The 26,206-nt window shown below is 40.2% G+C and overlaps 1 protein-coding gene across 4 annotated transcripts in view; it reads right to left on the bottom strand.

Annotated features, from left to right (window-relative positions):
* Positions 1 to 26,206, bottom strand: part of USP6NL (USP6 N-terminal like) — a 214,838-nt gene that overhangs the window by 163,563 nt on the left and 25,069 nt on the right. The window contains exon 1 of one of the 4 annotated variants that reach the window (XM_030569362.1): positions 3,154 to 3,241. The exons of the other annotated variants lie outside the window; for them this stretch is intronic. Within the exon in view, the coding sequence (XP_030425222.1) occupies positions 3,154 to 3,226 (73 nt within the window). The 5' untranslated portion in view covers positions 3,227 to 3,241. Of the gene's footprint in view, positions 1 to 3,153; positions 3,242 to 26,206 lie in introns of those variants that run through there. 4 annotated transcript variants of the gene reach the window in all.

Genomic DNA, 26,206 nt, shown 5'->3' with positions numbered 1-26,206 from the left:
TGGACAATGAATAACTATTATTCAGTAATAGATAATATTAAATACAAAACACAGCTATGGTTCCTGCACCACAAAAATAATATGTATGCAAATATTTTTACTCATATGTTTAAGTATTTGCTGGATTTGGAGCTATTATATTAGTTAGTCCATTTCTTCAATCACATTATCATAAGATCGACTAAACTAAATCAAATTTGATTGGTTGTCTGGGTCACCTTAGGCTGAAAACAAGCTCAAGACTCTCTGTGATGTGCAGTTAGAATGGACTGCTTTGGTAAATTGTTCAACTAGCCTGCTAAATCCACAGTGTAACCAATGAAATTCTAAGTATGGGTGATAAAAGTTTTATTTTAGCAGGCTTTCTGGAGTCCCCAGGAAATAATACACAGATCTGCTACTGGCTTTACTATAAACTCCTGTTTTCAAGTCTAGCAGCTATGGCTATAAACATGTGCTCCTGGCTAACATTTGCCATTCCAGATCTCAGCCTGGAAATAAACTGAGTGGGGGTAGTGGCGGGGGGTTGGGGAGGTGGGAAGAGTGTTAGTTTTAAAAATACTGATTTGTAGGTCACTGGCTTGTACATTTCAATGGGAAAGTAATAAACTTTTTAAAAGAACTATATACAATATGTGAATTCATTAATACATATATTATACCATTTTTATGACACGTCAACCCTCACTGTGCATGAATTAAAGCATATTTAAATGATACACATTTTCACCTGACATCTGCTGTCCCTTCACCTGGCAAAGACCACTCTGTCATTCTGTGCATCAGTTCTCTCAGAGTTTCTCCTGTCAACTCAGCACAGTGTAGTCACTGCAATAAGTCGACCTAAGCTAAGTCAACTCTGGCTAAATTATTCATGTAGCTGGAGTTGTGTAACTTAGGGCAACTTACCCCCATAGTGTAGACCTGCCCTTAGTGTCAGATATGGAACTAGCAGAGTTTTGTCAGGATTTAGTCTCAGATTTTGAGAAATGTGATCTTAAATTTAAAAATTGTAAGATTTTTTGTAACAAATCATTTTGTTCATAAAAAACTAGCATTTTTTAATTTATGGGAGAAGAGTACCTGTGAACCACACTGACCTTTGCCAATTAACAGTGATTTGAAAACATATCTATACAAGCTTCACATATCTATTATGCCTCACTAAACCCACCAAACATTCTAATACAGTAGGCTTCCTAGCAACTCTTCCTTTACAAAATTTATGTTTCCATTTACTGAAAACACTAACATGAATGACTCATTCTATAGAATCTAGTCCTTCACATACACAAACTGTCCAAGGTTGAATTCAATTACAGCTTCAAGTGATGTAAAACTGAATATTTATTCACACTGCTGTGTATCCAGCTCTTAGCATTTTCCCATTTTTGATGATTTCTTCAAATATTTTAAATATTCAAATATTAGAAACTTAATAGCCTTAAATAGTGTTATATAAATAGGTAATGCAGTTAAAAAGTAACAACTAGAACCTAGTTGGTTACTAGTAGCCTGTGAGCATTGGCTATGTGATGACCAAGAGGTAGGAAGAACAGATTCACAGCCATTTAAGACAAGAGCTAGAAAAAAAAACTATGAAACTATGAAAATTAATTTGCATTCCCTCAGCTTTTTCCGGACATAGTCCAAAACAAATCTTGATTTCAATGCAAAGTGAAAATTTATACAGTCAAGTGTTATTTTGGGAGGGGGGAGCTTCTGGGCGGGATTAAACCCTCTTAGTCCACTACTTCTGTAAAATCACTACTCCATGAATGTAAATTCCACTGTCATCAATGGAAGCTAAGCACAGAGATCAAAAGGGAGACTAGGATCTCCTCTCCTTAATCTTTTTTTTTTAATTATAAATTAGACATGCACAAAAAAATAAATCAAACTGACTGAAGAGTCCATCCAAGAAACTATTGTATAATTTCACTGATCAGAATGAATTAGCCAAATTGCCACAAAATCAAATAAGATATGCAATTATTTTAGGAAGTTCAGTTTTATTCAGTACCTGCACTCTTTGGGTAATGAGTGGTCCAGTTCTGCGCTCTCATAGGTTTTATAATTATGTAGTTCCACTGACTTCTCTGGAGTTACTTTGGATTAATACTGGTGGTATGAGTGATTTAGAAACAAGTCATTGGCCACTCAGAGCCTACTTGAGAGGGATGCACACAAAACAGGCAGACAAATCAAACACAGATGTTTACATAGTGAATGCCCTAAGGCAAATTACACACACTGTGAAAAACACTGCAGTAGTCTCAGGAAGTGAATTTCTATAAAAGATTTTTTTTTTTAAACCCAGTTTTCATTGTTAAGGGTCCTTTCAAACAACATATTTGTCATCAAACATTCTTCTAAAAAAGATTTAAGGAAACTGAAATAAATTAAAACTAAATATGGGCAATTTAATAAAAAACTCCAGCATTTTAACAAGTTTCTACTCAGGTAAAATGTGCCACTTTTTGCAAAGAATTCTACCACTTTAACCAAGAAAAGCAGCAAATACTTGACACACTGAACAGATTAAAATTAATTGATATTAATTGTTCTTGTTAAACGGTGATAAAATGTTTCAAGTAATGTTTGGCAACATTTGTTTTCAACAGCCATTTAGGATTTTAAAGTTAGAAATATTCCATATTTGTGTTGCTGTTTAGGGGTTTAAAATGGGTTATTATTGGACTTTCAGTCTCTCATTTCAAGCAGTATTAAGTCTTATTTATTCTTGCTTCAATTTAAAATACTTAAATTCAAAAAAGCTATTCTGATCAGATTACACAGGATTTTTCACAGTCTCAGATTATGTACACAAGGCAAATATTTCTAATACAGAAAGAGAAGGAAATATAGTCCCTATGAAAAGGTAGTAGTTACAAATACTGAAACTCCATCTTTAGCACAATAAATCTGATTAGGATTCTTTTTAGAACAGCTCCAGTTGCAAATAATTATAACAGGTTTAAGGTAGTTCAAAGCCAACTACAGTAGATGAATGTCAGAGTCCAACAATATACAACTTTATTATAAGGGTTGGGTATACATTTCAAATAATTATACTAGAACCAACCTGGGAGATAATCCTAATTGATAAATTGCTTAAAGGGTTAAGAATTAACATTTCAGTGCTGCTCCTACCTTTCTTCACAGCATCTGTTCTACGTCTTGCTGGCGACACTAGCTCCTTCACAATCTGTAACACTTGAATCATTGCTAGTTAGCAAGATCAAAGACACCAGCTGCTTTTCTAGATTTCCAACAGGTTTCATCACTACAGATCATTACATGTCTGTCTTCAGTAAGCTCAAACAAAACTGATGCAGGAGCAATTCTGTTACCTTTCAGAAAAAAATTTTCTGCATGACAACTATACAGTCTGAGGAGAGGGATTTAAAGTGGCTTCTGCCTATGAAGACAAAATCAGTCCCTCAAGGACCACCGATTGTATTAGCATAAGGCGTTTTAAATGAGTTACATATTAAAGTAAGCATGAACCTTTTCAATTAAAGTTTAAAGAAAGTGTTTCTCCAAAAATCTAACTGAAAGGGAAAAAAGCCAAAATTCCTTGAAATCAAAGTTGACAGATGCAACACAATCCCTCAAGTACACCATCCAAAAAAGCATATTTCAATGCATGATTTTTTATGAAAATCATGTAAAGAAAACTCGTGCTTCAAAGAAATCTGAAAATATAGTAATGAAGACAAATGAAGTGTGTGTCAGATCTACTAATGAAACTAAAAATCTAGCTTACTAAACTCCAGGTTCCCAGCAACGCCAAAACCATCAAGCACATTCTCAAGCACCTGCTCAAAAGACCCCTTTGGTTCCTTTCCCTACCCCCCTTCATACACACACACACATACACCTTTCTGACATTATTATACAACATCTCTAGAATTCTTATGCATTACACTGCACACTAGAAATCCTAGGCGTATTTCAAACACTCTTTTTTTTCCCACCACCAGAGGCACAGAGAACAGAGTTTCAACTGAAGTATTATCATTGCTTCTGTCAGGTAATTTTAACAGCTGAAATGCAACAAATGCCCAATTAATTTTTAATACTGTTTTGCAAAATGTACAGTGATCATTCAGAAATCTTTTCTGTCGAAGTCATCCACAAAGGTAACAAAAGGTGAAGGGAAAAATCATTTTTATAAAAGGCACATTAAATGATTGATAGTCAGCTCTTTCGATGTGAATGTTTTTAAAAACTGGAATCCTATGAAGAATCATATGTCCTGGACTACACAAAGAGAACAGTTTAGGAAGCCAACTACATATTCCAAGAAATCCATAACATTAAAACAAACCACAGGGCACATCCAAGGCGCAGCAAGACCAGTGCTCTGGCCTTTAGACCTTTTGTTCCTGAACACACTGCATGGCTCAACTTTTGGAGGGGGAGGTAGGTCAGTCAGCTCTTCCCACTTTCCAGCTGCACAGTGAAAACGTCTATGATTTTAACTATGCTGGCACATTTCTGTGTATGTGTTTCTCGTGCGTGCATGCGCACACGCAACCACACAGAGACACTAAATGCATGAGAAACTTCATTTATCATGTTAAACTCATCTGCATTCTGCCCACTAATCCATCCTCACCATAAGTTACAGCATTCCAAACAGCCATCAGGCCTGCTTTAAGCAAAGCAAAAACAAGAACTTCAGTCAGACAGCTTGTTAGCTAAATACTTTCTTCCCCTCACACTATGAATAACCAAGTGCTGGATCAATAGGAAGTTTAGAAACAGCTACTGTGCAATTTATTCCTGTAAGAAAAAAAATGCTTTATGCTGTTAAAAGAACAGGAATCCCCCTTTCTCACCTCGGTACATCCCCTAAGATTTCAGGCTTTAGAATGACTTTACTGTGTAGCGAAAAGCCATTTTAGTTCTATTTAAAGGATTTTAAAACTTTGTTGTAATTTCTCTATGCCTGAGATGCCTGTACAGTTGGACATAGGATAGTAAGGCAGGAAATGAAAATGATAATTCCAATAGGGAGCAAAAATACAACTCTAGACTAATTACTAAGAAAGTTAATTTAAATTAAGCGACCTATTGAATTCATGGCTGCGTGGTACAGAGGTTTTATTAGCACTTGTTTAGACTGACCTCACCTCACAGGTGGCCGTTGTCTGGCTTTTTGGGAAAGGTGGGTGCCCCTTTAAGGGCTAGAGAGCCAGGCAGTTACTTTCCACTGCAACAACAAACCAGGTCAATAAGGGGACACTAATCCATTACCGCCCAGGTAACTGGACGAGAGGGATTATCTAGAAGGGCTGCCAACCCTTCCAGTTTCTCTGGGAGTCTGCTGGAAATGGGCTCAATCTCCTAGAGGCTACTGAAACCAATCTGCGAAATAGACCACTAAAAGTCCGATCAGCGGTGCAGCGAGGCTAAGGCAGGCTCCCTACCTCCCTGGCTCTGCACCACTCCCGGAAGCAGCCAGCATGTCCAGCAGCAGCTCCTAGGAGGAGGCATGGCCAGGGGGGTCTCTGTGTGGCCTCCACCCTGAGTGCCGACTCCACAGCTCCCATTGGCCGGGAACGGGGAACCATGGCCAATGAGAGCTGCAGGGGTGGTGCTTGCAGGCAGGCATGGTGCCCAGAGCCTCCTGGCTGCTCATAAGCCTAGAAGCCTCTGCCTGACATGCCACTGCTTCTGGGAGCCACCTGAGGTAAGCACCGCCCAAACAGACCCTGCAACCCAAAACCCCTCCTGTATCCAACCCCTTCCCCAGCCCGCACCCCAACCCTCCTGCACCCACCACCCTGCCCCCTGTGATTAAACAGTTGACAACCCTATTATCTAGGTACATGCCAGTGCAGGAAAAGCCCTCTTTTGCCAGCACCAGGATAGGCAGCACAATGACCTTGCACAACTCATTTGCAGCTTCATCACTTGTCTGTAATGTGAGCATTCCAAACTCATGCTGATAATACCTTTATGCCACATGATTCCATTATGCATTCTCTATTTTATAAAGTCATGATATCATCATCGCACAAACTATTTAAGTAGACAAATTCTCAAAGGTGCAGCATGCTAGAACCTCACTATTTCCCAACTGATTACATTGCAAGGCCACAGTGAAAAGTTTATTTCCAAGTTTATTGTTCATAGAACAGAATGCTATAAATTAGTCTTACACTGCCCAAAAGCTACGGTCAAGTCTCTTTACAGAAAAAGAAAAAAGCATTTTCTCCAAAGAACTTACAACCTAAGTTTTAGATGGGATAACAAGTAAGGATAAAGAAAAAGGAGTGAGGTAGAATCAGGGTTCCAACATAAGACTACACTGTTACCCAGTTAAGCATGGGCATATCTTGAGGATTCTGTTAAAATGACTTTTTAATTGAAGAGAACTCTCTCACTTCCACAATAAAAGCAAGTTTTTGGAGTGTTTGAATAAGGAGAATATGGTGACCTTGCTAAAAGTGACTCAGAGAATAATGAAGAAGCAGCTTCATTCACTCCGTGCTTAGAACAATAACGGCTGTTTTGTCAGAGGTAGTTTCACAGGAGTTATATTCTCCATGTGCCAACAGGGCAAAAGGCTAGAGAATGTCCCCAAACCCTTCCACACCTCTGGGGTAACACCCAGGAAAGGGTTATAGAACTTTACTAAATGTAGGAGTGATGCTGTTTCCTCTTCCTAGCAGAAGCAGTTTCTTCCTCCTGTTGGTAATAAGGCAGAGAAATGCAGAATGACCAAGCTCTTAGCTGTCTGGCAGTTTTGCTGGAGCTACAAAGGGAATGTAAAAAGATACACAAGAGGGGAAGCAGGGAAGCCTTTAGAAAGACTGCTATCCCGTTCCCATGTTCTTCAGTGAGCCTCTGCCTCAATGCTCCAGGAGGCAACGAGCCATGTCATGGAGTGAAATCATAGATCAGGGGTCGGCAACCTTTCAGAAGTGCTGTGCCGAGTCTTCATTTATTCACTCTAATTTAAGGTTTCACGTACCAGTAATACATTTTAATATTTTTAGAAGGTCTCTTTCTACAAGTCTATAATATGTAACTAAACTATTGTTGTATGTAACGTAAATAAGGTTTTTAAAATGTTTAAGAAGCTTCATTTAAAATTAAATTAAAATGCAGAGCCCCCCAGACTGGTGGCCAGGACCTAGGCAGTGCGATTGCCACTGAAAATCAGCTCGTGCGTCGAAGGCGGCACGCGTGCCATAGGTTGCCTATCCCTGTGTCATAACCTAGTCCCAGATTTGGACCTTAGCGTCCAAAATATGGAGGTTAGCATGAAAACCTCCAAGCTTAGTTACCAGCTTGGACCTGGTAAAGCTGCCACCACCCAAAAAATTAGAGTGTTTTGGGGCACTCTGGTCCCCCCAAACCTTCTCTGGGGACCCCAAGACCCAAATCCCTTGAGTCTCACAATAAAGGGATATAAACCTTTTCCCTTCCCCCTCTCCAGGTGTTCCTGGAGAGATACACAGAAGCAAGCTCCGTGAATCTAAACAGAGGGATTCCACCCTCCCCGTTTCCAGCCTTGGAAAACAGAAGTACCGAGAGCTAATCTCTCTTCCCCCCTCACCCAGAGGGAATGCAAAGTCAGGCTAGTAAATCTAACACACACAGATTTCCCCCTGACTTCTTCCACCAATTCCCTGGTGAGCACAGACTCAATTCCCTGGAGTTCCCCACTAAAGAAAAACTCCAACAGGTCTTAAAAAGAAAGCTTTATGTAAAAAGAAAGAAAAATACATAAAAATGGTCTCTCTTTATTAAGGTGACAAATACAGGGTCAATTACTTAAAAGAAATATGAATAAACAGCCTTATTCAAAAAGAATACAATTCAAAGCACTCCAGCAACTACACACAGGTAAAATACAAAAAAACATAAATCAGTATCTGATCTTTTGTACTTACAACTGGGAAACAGAAGATTAGAAAGCAAGAGACAGAAATCCTCCCATAGCCGAGAGACACACAGGCACAAGACAAAGAACTCAGACACAAACTTCCCTCCACCCAGACCTGAAAAAGTCTGGTTTCCTGATTGGTCCTCTGGTCAGGTGCTTCAGGTTACCTCTTTCCAGGTGTAAGAGACATTAACCCTTAGCTATCTGTTCATGACACCCTGTCATGGACAGTTGCTGCATGCTCCCAGTGTTGAAGCAAGGACTTCAGGATCAGGGAGCCTGGGGTCACTTGCACTGATCTCTTTTGGCATTCAATAACCTGCATTGTGTTTCCCCTTCCTACTCATTAGTAAAGTTCTACTATAGAAAGTAAAGAATTCTAAGTATTAAAGTGGTCTTGGGAATCTAAAGAGGTTCATCTGACCATCCTGTTTGCCAAGAGCATAAAAAGAGTGAAGAAACCAGCATGAGTCGGAAGCAAAGACACATTATTATTCATGATAAACAATTAAATGAATAATTTAGGAATACTCACTCACACATTGCAGTATTAGACACCAGTTTTACTGGCTGCTACTTCCCCCGCCAAAAAAAAAAAAAAAAAGAAAAAAGAAGTGTTGCACAACTCCTGCTTCTAAAGAAACGGACAGGTTTCCCTGGGCTTCATGTCTGTCCTCCTGATCTCCCCCCAGCCCTTCCGCCTACACAAAAACAATTAACGAACCAGTAGTCAATCTCCTTTTACTCTTGAATGGTTATGGAACAATAGTTTACGTTTGTTTTCTCATCTTCAAATCATCTGCCACTGATAGTTTTTCTAGAAATATGTATTCGATATAGATGTGGCTTTTCAGGACATATAATCTTAAAACAAATAAAAAATGATTACCTACAGTGATTCACCTACAGCTGGCCAAGAACAGTTTGCAGGAATTCTGAAAATTATGGAAGACTGATTCAGTACTGACACACAAGGGAAATTACGTGCATCTTACATAATTTCACTACATACAAATATTTAAAATCAAACAGATTCTGTTCAAAGAATCATTCTCAATTTTAAATTAGTGCTGATGCAATTAATAGAAGTTGGTGTGGTAAGAAATTAGCACTAATACCTATCAAGGGTAGTTGACTATGTTAAACTAGTTGACCTGTTAAAATAGAATATAGCAACTTCCACGTAACAATGAAGAAGGCTTGAAGATTTAAGTGCGGGGTAGTAATGTTCTGAAAGCAGTAGTTATATGCAGAAATTTAATTGATGTTGGATTTTATGGATCACTATGATCAACTCTTAACAATCCTTCACAAACAGAAAGAATGACCTCCATTCTGATTAGTCAGCTCTCACCACTCAAGATCAAAAATGCCTCTATCAACGTAATTACAATTAGCTGTTCTTTGAAAACAGCTTTTTATGAAATGTACTGCCAGGAGGCAACACATTTACAGCACAAAGGGAGCCAAGAAACTATTCTTCAAACCTATGGCTCAATAGAAATCTGTTAGAAATGCTTGCAAAGTCAGCTTCTTAAGTCCCAGCAATGTTTTCTCCCTATCTTTCCTTCCAACATTTAGTCTGGAAAGTTTTTAAATGCTCATGGCATTCTGTCTAGGTTTTTAAAAAGCCATCAAGCAATCAGCCGGCATTACAGCTACCCAAAAAAGCACGAGTTTGCTGTGTCCCTCATTTAAAGAGAGGAAGATGTACATGCTACTAAAGAAAAAAAAGTCTTAAGGGAATGCAAACAAGGAACAATAAAACGCCACACATTTTCTAGATGCAATTTTATCACAGCCGCTCTGTTCCCAATTTTAAATAAAGCAAGCCTTCACAGGAATTTAGCTGCACTCTAACTGTACTAGGCACCTCACTGATGAGCAAGCATCTTAGTTTTCAGAGATGAAAAACGTGGATTTTTATCTTTTTATTGGAGAATTATTATTTTTTTACACAATTAAAATGAAATGCTGAACTTTAGTTTCCCTAGCCACAATATATATATAGGTGTCAGTTGAACACATTTTACTGGTATTTTATATAATATATATAAATTTTAAGCTGACAGCAGGAGCCATGCCCATTCTCCTGATTATCTGATCTGGCACCAGTCCTGATTAAATTAGATAACTGAGGTTCCACTGTATATGGTTGGTTTTTTTCCCACAAAATGTAAAAACCTGAAGATTATCTGTAAAAAATGTGAATTCCACATTTTTCTGTTGCGAACAAATTTCAGCACACAGATTCATGCAGATATATCTATGCAGACTTCTCCACCAACATAATACAGATCTTAAAGTGAGAGTTGCATATGGCCTTGTTGCCACATATACAAGAACTCAAAACATGGTATCCAAATATGTTCAAAATTAACCAGCAGTAGCATCCTGACGAAGCCAAAGATATAAAAAGAGCTACCAACCATAATGGACATGGAGATAGATACCACACACAGCAATACAGGGAATATACCTACTATAGATAATCTAGAGCAGTGGCTCTCCACACTACTGTACCCCTTTTCAGGAATCTAATTGGTCTTGCGTACCTCCAAATTTCACCTCACTTAAAAACTACTTGATTACACAATCAGGGATAAAAATGCGAAAGTGTCAAAGCATATTACCACCAAAAAAGTGCTTACTTTTCATTTGTATCATATAATTCAGTGTATAGTATATAGAGCAGTATAAACAAGTCACTGTGTATGAAATTTTAGCTTGTACTGACTTCGCTAGACTGCTTTTTATGTAACCTGTTGTAAAACTAGGCAAACATCTAGATGAGTTAATGTACCCCTTGGAAAACCTCTGCTTACCCCCAGGGGTACACATACCCCTAGTTGAGAATCACTGATCCAATCCTGTACCATTGAAATCAGTAACAGATGGATCAATCTTGTGTCTTGCCATTACATCTAAAGAAGCAGGTAAGTATGATCAAGGATAAAATGACATGGTATCAAAGAATGCCTTTAAGATTTGTTTCAGAGTGGCAGCAGTGTTAGTCTGTATCAGCAAAAAGAATGAGGAGTACCTGTGGCACCTTAGAGACTAACAAATTTATTTGGGCATAAGCTTTCGTGGGCTAAAACCCACTTCATACAGTAGGAAGATATAGTATATACACAGAGAACATGAAAAAATGGGTGTTGCCATACGAACTCTAACAAGACTAATCTTTTAACTCTGTAACTGAGTGACTAGGGATGAATGAATATTCACCAGCAACCACAGAGCACACAACAAAAAATCATCAGCTCAGGAACCTATCCTTGCAGCAAAGCCCGTTGCCAACTCTGTCCACATATCTATTCAAGGGACACCATCAAAGGACCTCATCACATCAGCCACACTATCAGAGGCTCATTCACCTGCACATCTAGTAATGTGATATATGCCATCATGTGCCAGCAATGCCCCTCTGCCACGTACATAGGCCAAACCGGACAGTCTCTAAGCAAAAGAATAAATGGACACAAATCAGACATCAAGAATTATAACATTCAAAAACCAGTCAGAGAACACTTCAACCTCCCTGGTCACTCAATTACAGACCTAAAAGTCGCAATTCTCCAACAAAAAAAACTTCAAAAACAAACTCCAACAAGAAATTGCAGAACTGGAATTAATTTGCAAACTGGACACCATTAAATTAGGTTTGACTAAAGACTGGGAGTGGATGGGTCATTACACTAAGTAAAAACTATCTCCCCATGCTAATCTTCCCCCTACCATTAGTCACACCTTCTTGTCAACTGTTTGAACTGGGCCATCCTGATTATCATTACAAAATTTTTTTTATCCTGCTGATAATAGCTCATCTTAATTGATTAGTCTCATTAGAGTTGGTATGACAACACCCATTTTTTCACGGGGTGTGCATGTGTCTTCCTACTGTATTTTCCACTGCATGCATCCAATGAAGTGGGTTTTAGTCCACGAAAGCTTATGCCCAAATAAATGTGTTAGTCTCCAAGGTGCCACAAGTACTACTCCTCTTTTTTTTTTTTTTTTTTAAGATTATGTACTACGGTATTTGGTTAGTTCTGCAAATGTTAGTGCCAAGACTTATGCTTATGTATTTGTCATCAAAGACTAGCCATTTGCATCTTTTTATTAGTAGTAGTTAAGGCTGGCTTCCTTCATGACTGAAATGAGCATTTGGTTCTAAAGCTACAATTTTAAAATATACACATGGCAGTATCTGTCCAATACCGCAGGGGTTCCAACCAGTTCCAGCAAGAAACTGAAACAAAACTCTTAGCAGAAATAACTATTCTTCCACTCGCAAATTTTCACCCACTGACATTTTGGGCTTAAAACATTTCCGAATGTATAGGCGTTAAGCAAAACATATTTTGGAACAGGCCCGTTTTAGATATGTGACATACAAACTGAGATATTGATGAGGCATCTGCATAGTAATTTGTGAAGAAAGATTAGACTTCACCAAAAATAGTTGTTCGGTATACTGTATCAGTATCTGAATTTTACCAAAGTTAATAAATTATTAAAAACAAGTAAAGTATCGTTAGGGACTTTTGTTTCAAAATAGTCATCTCGGACTTCAGCTGTCTCAAAACACATAGGCCTTAAAGCACCTCTAAGATAGACAATACATCATGATGTAAGTTAATATTAACAACATTTGTAAAATAGGTTATCTATCCTCTCACTAATATTTTGAATTAATTCTTGAGTCTCTGAATTAAAGTCTACACTTTACATTCATTAAATTTTAATAGTCTACTACAGCTAGAATGTTATTAATATGGAACACTAGGATTCTGCCAAATGCCTCCCCTAAATCTCGAAAACCTAACGAGAATCAGACACTTATTGCAGCACTATGCAAGTGTACTGTGTGGAGAAGAGGATCACAAGAGAGATGAAAAGGAAAAGAATCTACTTTCCTCAAGAGATCATAGCTGGAATTGTGGTACCGTATGCTAGGAAACTGCTTGCATCTTGTGAAATGTTCCAGTTTAAAATCCAAGGCATAGATTGAGACACTTCAAAAGGGCTCAATTTTCAGTGACTAGGTTCTCAGCACTTCCTGCAAGTCAGGCCCCCTTTAAAAGTGCCTCAAGTCAAACTCAAAAATTAAGATTCTAAAAGTCACTTAACACTTTGGAAAAATTAGGCTCAGAAGCAAAAGGGTTGGAGGTTTTATTTTATAAAGTTTATAAGGTTACAAAAAAAACAGAAGACAAAAAAAACAACAGGCTAAGAATCAGTGTTTCAGTCCTTACATAAAAAGTGTTTTTTCAGAAGAAAGGGACTTTTTTTTTTTTTAATTGCTCTCACTTTAAAAGGTGACCTACAAAACGGGGGGTGAGGGGGGGAAGTGTGCGCCCCTTTTTTCTAATTTGGAATATACAGAGGCATGAAACTTCTCTCAAAAAAGTCTGATTTTTATTTTTATTTTTTTTACATTACAAATTCCAGTCTTCTCTACTGGTTTTTCCTGGAAGACTCTGGCCATGTCCGCATTTTAGAACTGGTGGAAGTCAAAGTGAAATCCTGACCCCACTGAAGTCTATGGGAATTTTACCATGGACTTCAGTGGGGCCAGGATTCATCCATAATGCACACAAACATCCAACCAGGGACATAAGAATGTAAGAATGACAGAGAGGGGAAGAGAGCATACAAACAGCCAGCTAATATGGATGGTTACATTAAGCAGTAGTCATGAATAATGTTTTTAAAACTGAACTATCAAACTATGCACATAGCTATCATGTGGTATTATTACCATTACTCATGTCCTCCCTCCTCACTTCCCTCCTAGGCCTTTTCTACATTAGCTATAATCCTTATTTTACAAGCCAGCCTAGACAAACTCCTGTGCCCTTGTAGCAACCCAATGAAGTCAATGGGGTTCTCCCAGATGGATCATCTTTCAAGATCAGGGCCTAAACTACCGGCTGATAATGGATGGCAGTCACTGATGCAGTTGGACACAGTTTAGCTCCAAGCATAGCCAAGGACTGACTGTATTTAGTATAATTTCAGAAGCCAGATTTAAATCACATACAGATGCTCCCGGATTTACGCAAGCATTCTGTTCCGGAACGCCTCGCATAACTCAAATTTTGCGTAGGATCGGAAAGGTATACCTGACAATTATGCATAAATAAATAAATAAATAAAAACACACACCTCCTATTTCTAGCTTACGGAACTTTTTCCATAAGTGCAGATTTGTGTAAACTGCGTTTGCATAACCCGGGGAGGGGGGAGTCTGTATTAAATACACATCAGGAAAACGGACAGTGACAGCTTTTGAAAGCAATCTTGTAGGGTACTCTATTTTGCATTTTTTCTGACAGGCATCTGTGTTACACTAATAGTCTCTTCCACCAAAATGCATGAGTTGTACAGTTTTTGAATACAGTGTTATGGTAACTGAACCAGTCACATACAAAACTTTACATCAAATTTAAGCATGTGAATAAATGAGTTCAAGTACCTGCAACAATCTTAGTCCAGCTGTCCTGTATGCTAATTGTGCAACAATGGCTATCCAGAAATCTGAGAAATGTAGCCTGCATTATTTTTCACAATTGTGTTGTTGAGAAACTTTGATAAAGAACTGTTTAGCTGTTACACTGAATTCTGTAACAACAACATAAAGGTACTGTAGCTAATAGGGCTGTCAAGCGATTAAACAAATTAATTGTGATTAATCACGTGATTAAATAATAATAGAATACCATTTATTTAAATATTTTTGGATATTTTCTACATTTTAAAATATATTTAATTCAATTACAACACAAAATACAAAGTGTACAGTGCTCACTTTCTATTTGTTTTTATTACAAGTATTTGTGCTGTAAAAACAAACAAAATAGTATTTTTCAATTCACCTAATACAAGGACTGTAAAGCACTCTCTTTATCATGAAAGTTGAACTTACAAATGTAGAATTATGTACAGAAAACTGCATTCAAAAATAAAATGTAAAACTTTAGAGCCTACAAGTCCACTCACTCCTACTTATTGTTCAGCCAGACACACAAACAGGTTTGTTTACATTTATGGAAGATAATGCTGTCCACTTCTTGTTTACAATGTCACCTGAAAGTGAGAACAGGTGGTCACATGGCACTGTTGTAGCCAGCATCGCAAGATAATTATGTGCCAGATGCGCTAAAGATTCATATGTCCCTTCATCTTCAACCACCATTCCAGAGGACATGCATCCATGCTGGTGACGGGTTCTGATCAATAATGATCCAAAGCAGTTTGGACTGATGTATGTTCATTTTCATTATTTGAGTCAGAGGCCACCAGCAGAAGGTTGAGTTTCTTTTTTTGGTGGTTTGGGTTCTGTAGTCTCCACATCAGAATGTTGCTCTGTCAAGGTTCCTTCCCCACTCTGAACTTTAGGGTACAAATGTGGGGACCTGCATGGACACTTCTAAGCTTAATTACTAGCTTAGCTGGTAACTCTGCCACCATCCAGAAATTTCAGTGTCTGGATCACTTCCTGTCCCCCTCCAAAACCTTCCCATCCCTGGGCAGCCTTGAGAGGCTTCACCAATTCCCTGGTGAACACAGATCCAAACCCCTTGGATCTTAAAACAAGGAAAAATCAATCAGGTTCTTAAAAAGAAAGCTTTCAATTAAAGAAAGAAAAGTAAAAAAATCATCTCTGTAAAATCAGGATGGAAAATACTTTACAGGGTAATCAGATTCTATAGCCCAGAGGAATCCCCTCTAGCCTTAGGTTCAAAGTTACAGCAAGCAGAGGTAAAATCCTCTCAGCAAAAAAAGGAACATTTACAAGTTGAGAAAACAAAAATAAGACTAACTCGCCTTGCCTGGCTATTACTTACAAGTTTGAAAGATGAGAGACTGATTCAGAAAGATTTGGAGAGCCTGGACTGATGTCTAGTCCCTCTTAGTCCCAAGAGCGAACAACCCCCAAATCAAAGAGCACAAACAGAAGACTTCCCTCCACCAAGATTTGAAAGTATCTTGTTCCCCCATTGGTCCTCTGATCAGGTGTCAGCCAGGTTTACTGAGCTTCTTAACCCTTTACAGGTAAGAGAGACATTAACTCTTAACTATCTGTTTATGACATGCTCTTTTAAAACTTCTGAAAGCATGCTCCACACCTCGCTCCTCTCAGATTTTGGAATGCACTTCAGATTCTTAAACCTTGGGCTGAGTGCTTTAGCTATCTTTAGAAATCTCTTATTGGTACTTTCTTTGTGTTTGTCAAATCTGCAGCGAAAGTGTTCTGAAAACAAATGCGCTGGGTCATCATCCGAGACTGCTATAATATGAAATACAGGGCAGAATGAGTGTAAAACAGAGCAGGGGACATACTATTCTCCCCCAAAGAATTCAGTCAAAATTTAATTAATGCATTTTTTTAAACAAGCGTCATCAGTATGGAAGCATGTCCTCTGGAATGGTGGCCAAAGAATGAAGGGGCATATGAATATTCAGCATATCTGGCATGTAAATACCTTGCAATGCCAGCTACAGAAGTGCTATGAGAACACCTGTTCTCATTTCCAAGTGACATTGTAAATAAGAAGCCAGCAGCATTATCTCCAGTAAATGTAAACAAGCTTGTTTGTCTTAGCTGAACAAGAAGTAGGACTGAGTGTACTTGTAGGCTCTGAAGTTTTACATTGTTTTGCTTTTGAGTGCAGTTATATAACAAGAACAAAAATCTATATTTGTAAGTTTCACTTTCAGGACAAAGATTATCTACTGTATTTATATGAGCGGAATTGAAAAATACGATTTCTTTTATCATTTTTACAGTGCAAATATTTGTAATAAAAATAATATAAAGTATCAGCAGTCTAAAATGGGCCATCTTGATTATCACTACAAAAGTTTTTTTTCCTCCTGCTGATACTAGCTCATCTTAATTAAATAGTCTCTTACACAGGGGTCAGCAACCTATGGCACACATGCCAAAGATGGGACCCTGCTGCCTGCCGGGACTCCAGCGTACCATTAAAACTCCTGCCCAGCCGAGCCCACTCTCCTCTGCCCTCCGCTCCCCGGAGCAGGGAGCAGAAGCATAGGCGTGCACACGGGGTGGGTAAATGGCACCACTCTCCCAGCGTGGCAAGCCACAGGGTCCATACTCCCGGGCCAGAGCACCCAGCCAAGCACAGCAAGCCACTGGCCCCTCTACCGCCTTCCCTCCTCGCCTGGAGCCATGCCCCCACAGGCACAGCACTCCGGAGGTCAGGGCTGCATGCTCCCGCAGAGCAGTGTTTGGCCCCACGGGGAGGCAGACACACTCTCCACTCAACCAGAGCTCTGCCGCCACACGCGCAGCGCTCTGAGGGGCAGGACTGTGTCCTCTCGTGGGGCAGCGTATCTGGCTCTGCTTGGAGCCTCATGGTAAGGCGTCCAGGGCTGGGGGGGGGGGTTGCATAAGGGGTGGGGGCAGTCAGGGGACAGAGGGCAGGGTGGATTGGATAGGTGGCAGGATCCCGGACAAGGTGGCTAGGGGAGAAGGGTCTCAGGAGGGGGCAGTCAGAGAGCAGGGGGGGTTGGGGGCATGAGATTCCCGGGGTCTGTCAGTGGGCAGGGGGTGGATAGGGGTCAGGGCAGTCAGGGGACCGGGAGCAAGAAGGGTCGGGGGGGCAGTTAAGGTTGGGGGGTCTCTGGAGGGGTGGTCAGGGGACAAGGAGATGGGGGGGTTGGATGAGTCGAGAGTTCTGGGGGGGCCTGTCAGGAGGCCGGGGTGTGGAGAGGGGTTCGGGCAGGCAGAGAGCGGGGGGGGTTGTATGGGTCAGGAGTTCTGGGGGTCCTGTCAGGGGGTGGGGAGCGGTTGGATAGGCATTGGAGTCCCGGGGGTCTGTCTGGGGATGGGGGTGTAGATAAGGGTCGTGGCAGTCAGGGAACAGGTAGGGGATAGGGTCCTAGGGGGGCAGTCAGGGGACAAGAAGCAGAGAGACTTAGATAGCGGGTGGGGTCCTGGGGAGCAGTTAGGGGCAGGGGTCCCAGGAGGGAGTAGTCAGGGGACAAGGAGTGGGGGGGTTGAGGGTTCAGAGGGGCGGTCATCCAGCCCTCTGCCCTGAGCCCCCACCTCTCTCCCACCCCCACACATACAGCCCTCTGCCCTGAGCCCCGTGCCCCTGCACACACTCCAGGCCCTCGCCCTGAGCTCTGTACCTCCTTCATACACACCCAGCCCTCTGGCTTGACTTCTTCACACACACCCCACAACCCCAGCCCCCCCCACCCAATGCACCCCCCACATCCACACCCCCACCCTGAGCACCAAATGGGAGCTCCTGCACCCCCCACTGTCATAAACAGATAGTTAAGGGTTAATAGAACAGGAGTACTTCATGTCTCTTTTGCCTGTAAAGGGTTAAGTTCAGTGAGCCTGGCTGTCACCTGATCAGAGGACCAATCAGGGGACAGGATACTTTCAAATCTTGAGAGAGGGAAGTTTGTGTGTGTGCTGTTAGTGTTTGGTGGTTGTTCACTCTGGGGCTTAGAGGGACCAGACGTGCAACTAGGTTTCTCTCCAATCTCTTTGATTCAGTCTCTTATATGTCCAGAATAGTGAGTACTAGGTAGATAAGGTGAGTTAGGCTTATGTTTGTTTTCTTTATTTGCAAATGTGTATTTGGCTGGAAGGAGTTCAAATTTGTATTTTGCTGAAAGGATTTTAATTTGTACTTGTATACTTAGGCTGGGAGGGTATTCCCAGTGTCTATAGCTGAAAGACCCTGTACCTATTCCATTTTAAATTTACAAAGATAATTTTTACTGTTTTTTCTTTCTTTAATTAAAAGCTTTTCTTGTTTAAGAACCCAATTTTTTTTTCTTTTTTTTATTCTGGTGAGACCCCAGGGGACTGGGTCTGGATTCACCAGGGACTTGGTGGAGAGAAAGGAAGGAAGTGGGGGAGAGAGGTTAATTTTCTCTCTGTGTTAGAATTACTTTCTCTCTCAGGGAGAGTCTGGGAAGGGGAGAGAGGAGGAGGAGGGGGGAAGGTGCATTTTCCTCTCTGTTTTAATATTCAAGGAGTTTGAATCACAGTGATCTTCCAGGGTAACCCAGGGAGGGGAAGCCTGGGAGAGGCAACGGTGAGGGAAAGGGTTTACTTTCCTTGTGTTAAGATCCAGAGGGACTGGGTCTTGGGGGTCCCCAGGCAAGGTTTTGGGGGGACCAGAGTGTACCAGGCACTGGAATTCCTGGTTGGTGGCAGCGCTACAAGTACTAAGCTGGTAATTGAGCTTAGAGGAATTCATGCTGGTACCCCATCTTTTGGACGCTAGGGTTCAGAGTGGGGAATTATACCATGACACCCACACATTCCCACCTGCACCCCTTGCATGAAATCGGAGCTGCCCAGGTAAGTGCCCCGCTTCTGCGCCAACCCTGAGCCCCCTCCCTCATTCTAGCTCCTGGCCAGACCCTTCACCCCCAGCCCTGTGCTCAGTGCACTCCCACCCTCAGCTCAGTGCAGAGAGAGGAACAGAATGGGCCAGAACCAGGGAGAAGGCAGGTACCCACTGTGTGTGGGCAGGGCCGGGACCCCAGACCGGCAGCAGGCTCAGCAGGTCAGGCAGCCGGGATCCCAGGTGGCAGGAGCTGATGGATAGAACCCGTGAGCGGCAATGGGCTGAGCCACTCAGCCCACTGCCAGCCTGGGGTCCTGGCCGCCGGCCCCGCACAGCCTGTTGCCAGTCTGGGGTGCTAGCTGCCGGACTCTTGCCAGCCGGGGTCACGGCCACAGGCCCCGCTCAGCCTGCCGCTGGCCTAGGTGAACAGAACCCCAGACCAGCAGCGGGCTGAGCGGGCCGGAGGCATAAGATCAACATTTTAATTTAATTTTAAATGAAGTGTCTTAAACATTTTGAAAACCTTGTTTATTTTACAATACAAACACTAGTTCAGTTATATAAGACATAGACATGGAGCAAGACCTCCTAAAAAACATTAAAATGTATGACCGGCACATGAAACCTTAAATTAGAGCAAATAAATGAAGACTCGGCACACCACTTCTGATAGGTTGCCGACCCCTGCTCTTACAGTTGGTATGCCTACTTCCAATTGTGTGTGTGTGTGTGTGTGTGTGTGTGTGTGTGTGTGTGTGTGTGTATTATTATGTTATTTATATATATATATATATATATATATACACACACACATACACACACTATATATATATATATATATATTCCATTCTATGCATCTGATGAAGTGAACTGTAGCCCACGAAAGCTTATGTTCAAATAAATTTGTTAGTCTCTAAGGTGCCACAAGTACTCCTGTTCTTTTTGTATTCTGTGTTGTAATTTAAATTAACATATTTGAAAATATGGAAAAACCTCCAAAAATATTTAATACATTTCAATTGGTATTCTATTGTTTAACAGTGCGATGTAACTAAAAAATATTAATGATTAAAAAATTAATTGTGATTAATTTTTTAATGACATGAGTTAACTGCAACTAATTGACAGCCCTAATAGCTATTCTTAAGTCCTTTCAATACAGTCATGTCAGTCTAGATACCTGGATATTATGAAAACAGTGAATACAGGTTCTTAATGATTCTTCACTCCACTTCTTCCACAAAAAATATTTCACAAAAGACAATCCACACTAACCAAATCTAATTTTTTAAAAAAAAATAAAGGCATATATCATGCAACTGTAAATACTGTTTTAACTGATTTATTTTTTTTAAAATGTTACATCCTAACAGTTCAATTGTAGATCTGATTTCATCTAATAACATTTAACAGCAAAATGGAATCAATGGAAACGTTAATAGGAATCCAGGCACCAAATCTCATCTTAGTGTACATTTGTAGGGAAAAAAGAAAAGTATACAACTTCTCATACACTATATATTACAGTTAGAGCCATAATACACTATTTTTTAAATTATGTACACTAACAATTGACGATACACAGAGGGAAAATTTACAAATTAGAAGATTAAAGTAGAAATAATATTTTATTAAGTAGAGGTTGTTGCAATAAAACAGTTAGCCAAAAAAAAAAAAAAAAAGATTCAAAACAGAAATGTAAGTTACTAATATAACATCATGATTACAGGTACAGCAAGATGTTTCCTCAACCTTGTACATCCTGGCTTTTGTGTCACAACTTTAATGTTATTCATAACTACATTTTAATACTCACGTTGTGGTTTTAAGTGATTCTGTAAAACCAACATATTGTGTCAAAAGGAACCATATTAAAGACTAATAGGACTATAGATCAATTCAAAGAGAATGGAGAACAAAATATATTTTTGTCCTTAAACATAGTCTTTCTTCAGTTTTCTGAGAAATATATTAACAAGATTGTTTTACCCTTTTACACACAACCAAGGTAACTACACAATTCCATCTGTCACTATTTGTTAGCAAGATCAAACTCTTCACTGAATGAAACATGCCTTTGTTGATATTTCATTCAAGAAATAATAGGATGCAGCTGCCCACAGCCACTACAGAGGAGATACCACACCTTATTTAACCATTGCAAAATATGTGGATTCATTAGCTGCATAGAACAGACAGCAGTAATAAATATTGCTCACTAAAGTGTGAATTTTCCTTTACCCAATAAGGCCAAGATATACAAAGGGAAATATATTTAAACTGAAGACTTCTGAATGTATTTGATTAGACTTTGATTTATACACCGAGGAAATTTGATTTATCTTTTCATAGTAATCTAGCCAATACCACCACACAAGATAGATGAAACTTTCTTTACTCAATTATTAATTTAAAATAAATAGTAAAAGGGGGCTAATACAGAGATTTTACCATTTAAAACATTTAAATTTGGAAAAAATTGATTTTCAGAGCCTAGAAACCCTCCTTTTTAGGAGGTGTACTTGCTGCTGTAGATTTTTTTTTTGTACCAGTACTAGTAGTTTTACTCAGACAAAGCACTGTGTTTTAAAACATATTGTTAACATATTTTAACTTTACAACACAATTTGGCACTTAGTGTAGACTAGGATAGAAGGCGTTTTAAAACATGTTGGCTAGTTATGGTTAACTGTAGGATTACACCATATCTACAAGTTACTGCACCTCTCTCTATTTCTCTATCTATAAAATATCATAAAAACACCTGTGCGCCTTTGTTACCACTAGTGGAATTGCACTGATGCTAGATAAAGGGCAGGAAAAGCACAAGGCCTCTGTATGCAACAACTCTTATTTTAAAGACAGTCACATGAGTGTACAGGGGCAGTCAGAGCCTCCCTTTTCTGAAAGTAAAGATAACAAAACCAAAATGTACAAGAGTGTGGAAGTTTTGTTAGGTTAGGCCTCCAATCACCTGTTTTTCCAGGCAGCAGATTGCCGTACACTTGCTGTTCTCAGTGGTCTGGTCGGCAGCCTCAGTCTGACAGTGCCCATTGTTTCAACCAACAACCCAACCAGGTTTTGGCAACTTTTTTTTTTTTTTTTTTTTTTTAAACAACAGACTCCATCCTACGTGTTTGCAGTGTTCTCTTAATGCTATCACCTTTGTTATCTCCAGTGGAGATGCACCAATGTTACACTAGGGATAAAAATACTATGACAAAAAAACAGATCCAGTCTGGCCATTCTTCTGTATAATTTTGAGGCAAGGATTTTAACTAGTTTTTCCAATGAGAGAACAAACAACTTTTTGACCAGCTGCTAGATAATATCACCTCAGCATAGCTACCTAATGCACAAAACACCCTTGGAACAACAGCTAAGAGTCAGCAAGTTAGATGGTTTAAATGAAGAAAAGATCTGTTTTTTCTTTAAATTTAAGAACAGTCGTGGAATCCTGCTGGGATTACTTGCATTACACCACATATGGTATCAATCCCCAGCATCTTCCATCTGTGCTACAAACCAAAGAGGTTGTATCCAGTCAAGAACGGACTAATGCCACAGAGTAGTATAGCTTTTTGGTTAACCACAAATCAAACACTGTAGTTTAAAATAAGCATATCTTTAAAATCATTAAATTGATATGCTGAATTAGAACATCTGAGCAATAAGAAACAACCATTTAAAAAGCTGTTGCTTAATGTTTACTGCTATCAACAATTCTGTTCCACTGGTGGATGGTAGCTGGTCAATCTTTCCAGTGCAATGCTGTATATAGCTTGATCAACAGAACAGACAAAAAGGAGAAGAATATCGTGACTCACATTAGAAAGCTTTCTATTTGCTCAGCATCAGTTGCTTTTGGAAATCTCCCTTCAACCCATCTGAAGCCTCCCAACCCTTCACGTATAGGGGGAAAATGTTCTTATGAATGGATTTGAAGATAATTCACACCACCAAGAGGTTACTACTATTGCCTACATCCAGGAGCCCTAGTCACAAACTAGGATCCCTTTGTGGTAAGTGCTATACAAAGAGAACAAAGAGGGCCGCTGCCCCAACATTTACATCTAGAGCTATCCGTTTTTTCCTGTATTTTAGATGTGAGCGCTTGTGTCCTGCATCATTGGAAAGTATCTGAATGTGACAGATCATCACTGGTGACAAGGATCTCAGATAAAATGAACACTTCCACCTGTGACATATCTGATGTATATTTGTTACTTAGGGCTCGTCTACACTTGAAATGCTGCATCTGCACCACTATAGTGCTTCAGTGTAGTAACTACCGACACCAGTGGGAAGGATTCTCCCACTGGCATAGGTCATCCATCTCCCCAAGATAATTCTTCCGTTGACCTAGAGCTGTCGACAGGGGGACTTAGGTCAACTTAACTACACCACTCAGGGGTGTGGATTTTTCACACCCATGACCAATGTAGTTAAACCAACCTAATTTTCTAGCACAGACCAGCCCTTACTATTTCTATTGCAGTAGCATCTGAAGGTCCCCAATCAAGGCCCCTATGTACTAGATGCTGTACAAACAAAAAGTACAAAGATAGGCCCTTCCTCACAGAGCTCCCAATTTAGGATCAAGATTAAACATGGCACCAGGGAGAGGATGAGGTTACAGTAGAGTCAGGAGTGCAGGTATCAATTAGTCATAACACTGATCTCAGTAATCACAGGTGGCCAGCTGTCTAGCAATGCCAGGCAGTAGTTATTTGAAGTCATCACAACCAAAGATAGAGAATTTGAAAAAAGTTAGACACTCAAAATGTTCCCTGTGCCATTTGGAACAGCTATACGGGATGAGCTGCAGAGGATTGCAAGGGTGAATAGGAATTGAGAGGACTTGCAGCCAAAGGGAACAGGGGATAGACTGAAGACTCGCACTGTCATCAGGAAAAGGCAGGTCTATGTGATTGGGGACTCTTTACTGAGAAGGACAGACAGGCTTGTAACCAGAGCTGACCCGGAGAACAGAAGGGTGTGTTGTCTGCTGGGTGCTAAGATATGGGATGTGGACCTGAGGCTGAAGAGGATCCTAACAGGAGCAGGAAAGAATCCTCTGATTGTCCTTCTTATGGAAACAAATGATTCTGCTAGATTCTCATTGGAACGTATCAATAGAGACTATGCCAGACTGGGGAAGATGCTTAGGGAAATCGAGGCTCAGCTGATCTTCAGTGGGATTCTGCCTGTTCCTAGAGAAGGGCAACAAAGGTGTGACAAGATTATGGAGATCAACAGATGGCTCAGGAAGTGGTGCTATAAGGAAAGCTTTGGGATGTATTGCCACTGGGAGGCATTCATGGACAGAGGACTGTTCTCTCGGGATGGACGTCACTTGAGTAGGGAGGGAAATAGATTTCTAGGATGGAGGCTGGCACAACTGATTTAAGAGAGCTTTAAACTAGGAATTGGGGAGAGATGGTTGGGAGATGTCCAGGTAATCTCCAAGCTGGATTTTAACATTGAGAGGGAAGAAAACAAAGCAAGAAAGGACACCGTTGTGGGTAGGAAAATGGACATACAGAGGAAGGGTTCTGTGGATACAATTCCAATAGGTGATTCTGGAGGTAGAACCTCTGGGCCTAATCGGGTAAAGCGTGTGAGTGAAGCCAAACAGCAAGAATTAAGATGTTTGTACACCAGTGCAAGGAGCCTAGGTAACAAAATGGACGAACTAGAGTTCCTGGTGCAGGAAGTGAAACCGGATATTATAGGGATAACAGAAACATGGTGGAATAGTAGCCATGACTAGAGTACAGGTATTGAAGGCTATGTGCTATTTAAGGAAAGACAGAAATAAAGGCAAAGGTGGTGGAGTGGCATTATATATCGATGCGGTAGACTGTAAAGAAATAAGAAGGGATGGAATGGAGTCTGGGCAAAAATCACACTGGGGAAGAAAACTACTAGAGTTTCCCCTGAGATAGTGCTTGGGGTGTGCTATAGACCGCTGGGATCTGATCTGGATCTGGATAGAGACCTTTTTAATGTTTTTAATTAAGTAAATACTAATGGGAATTGTGTGATCATGGGAGATTAACTTCCCAGATATAGACTGGAGGACAAGTGCTGGTAATAATTATAGGACTCAGATCTCCCTAGATGCAATAGCTGATGGATTCTTTCATCAAGTAGTTGCTGAACCAACAAGAGGGGATGCCATTTTAGATTTGGTTTTGGTGAGTAGTGAGGGCCTCATAGAAGAAATGGTTGTAAGGGACAACCTTGGTTTGAACGACCATGAGCTAATCCTAAATGGAAGGATGAACAAAAACAGATCTGGGACTAGGGTTTTTTATTTCAAAAGGGCTAACTTTAAAGAATTAAGGAAATTAGTTAGGGAAATGGACTGAACTGAAGAACTTGGGGAACTAAAGGTGGAGAAAGCCTAGAATTACTTCAAGTCAAAGTTGCAGAAACTATCAAAAGCCTGCATCCCAAGAGAGGGGAAAAAATTCATAGGCAGGAGCTGTAGACCAAGCTGGGTGACCAAGCATCTCAGAGAGGTGATTAAGAAAAAGAAGAAAGCCTACAAGGAGTGGAAGATGGGAGTGACCAGCAAGGAAATCTACCTTATTGAGGTCAGAACATGTAGGGATAAAGTGAGAAAGGCCAAAAGCCAGAGTTGGACCTTGCAAAGGGAATTAAAACCAATAGTAAAAGGTTCTATAGCCATATAAATAAGAAGAAAACAAAGAAAGAAGAAGTGGGACCACTAAACACTGAAGATGAAGTGGAGGTTAAGGATAATCTAGGCATGGCCCAATATCTAAACAAATACTTTGCCTCAGTCTTTAATGAGGAGCTTAGGGATAATGGTAGGATGACAAATAGAAATAAGGATATGGAGATAGATATTACCACATTCAAGGTCGAAGCCAAACTCGAACAGCTTAATGCGACAAAATCAGGGGACCCAGATAAT

Source organism: Gopherus evgoodei, chromosome 1 (genome assembly GCF_007399415.2).
Source record: "Gopherus evgoodei ecotype Sinaloan lineage chromosome 1, rGopEvg1_v1.p, whole genome shotgun sequence".
NCBI classification, from domain to species: domain Eukaryota; kingdom Metazoa; phylum Chordata; order Testudines; family Testudinidae; genus Gopherus; species Gopherus evgoodei.
This window is presented reverse-complemented; position numbering and strand designations above follow the sequence as displayed.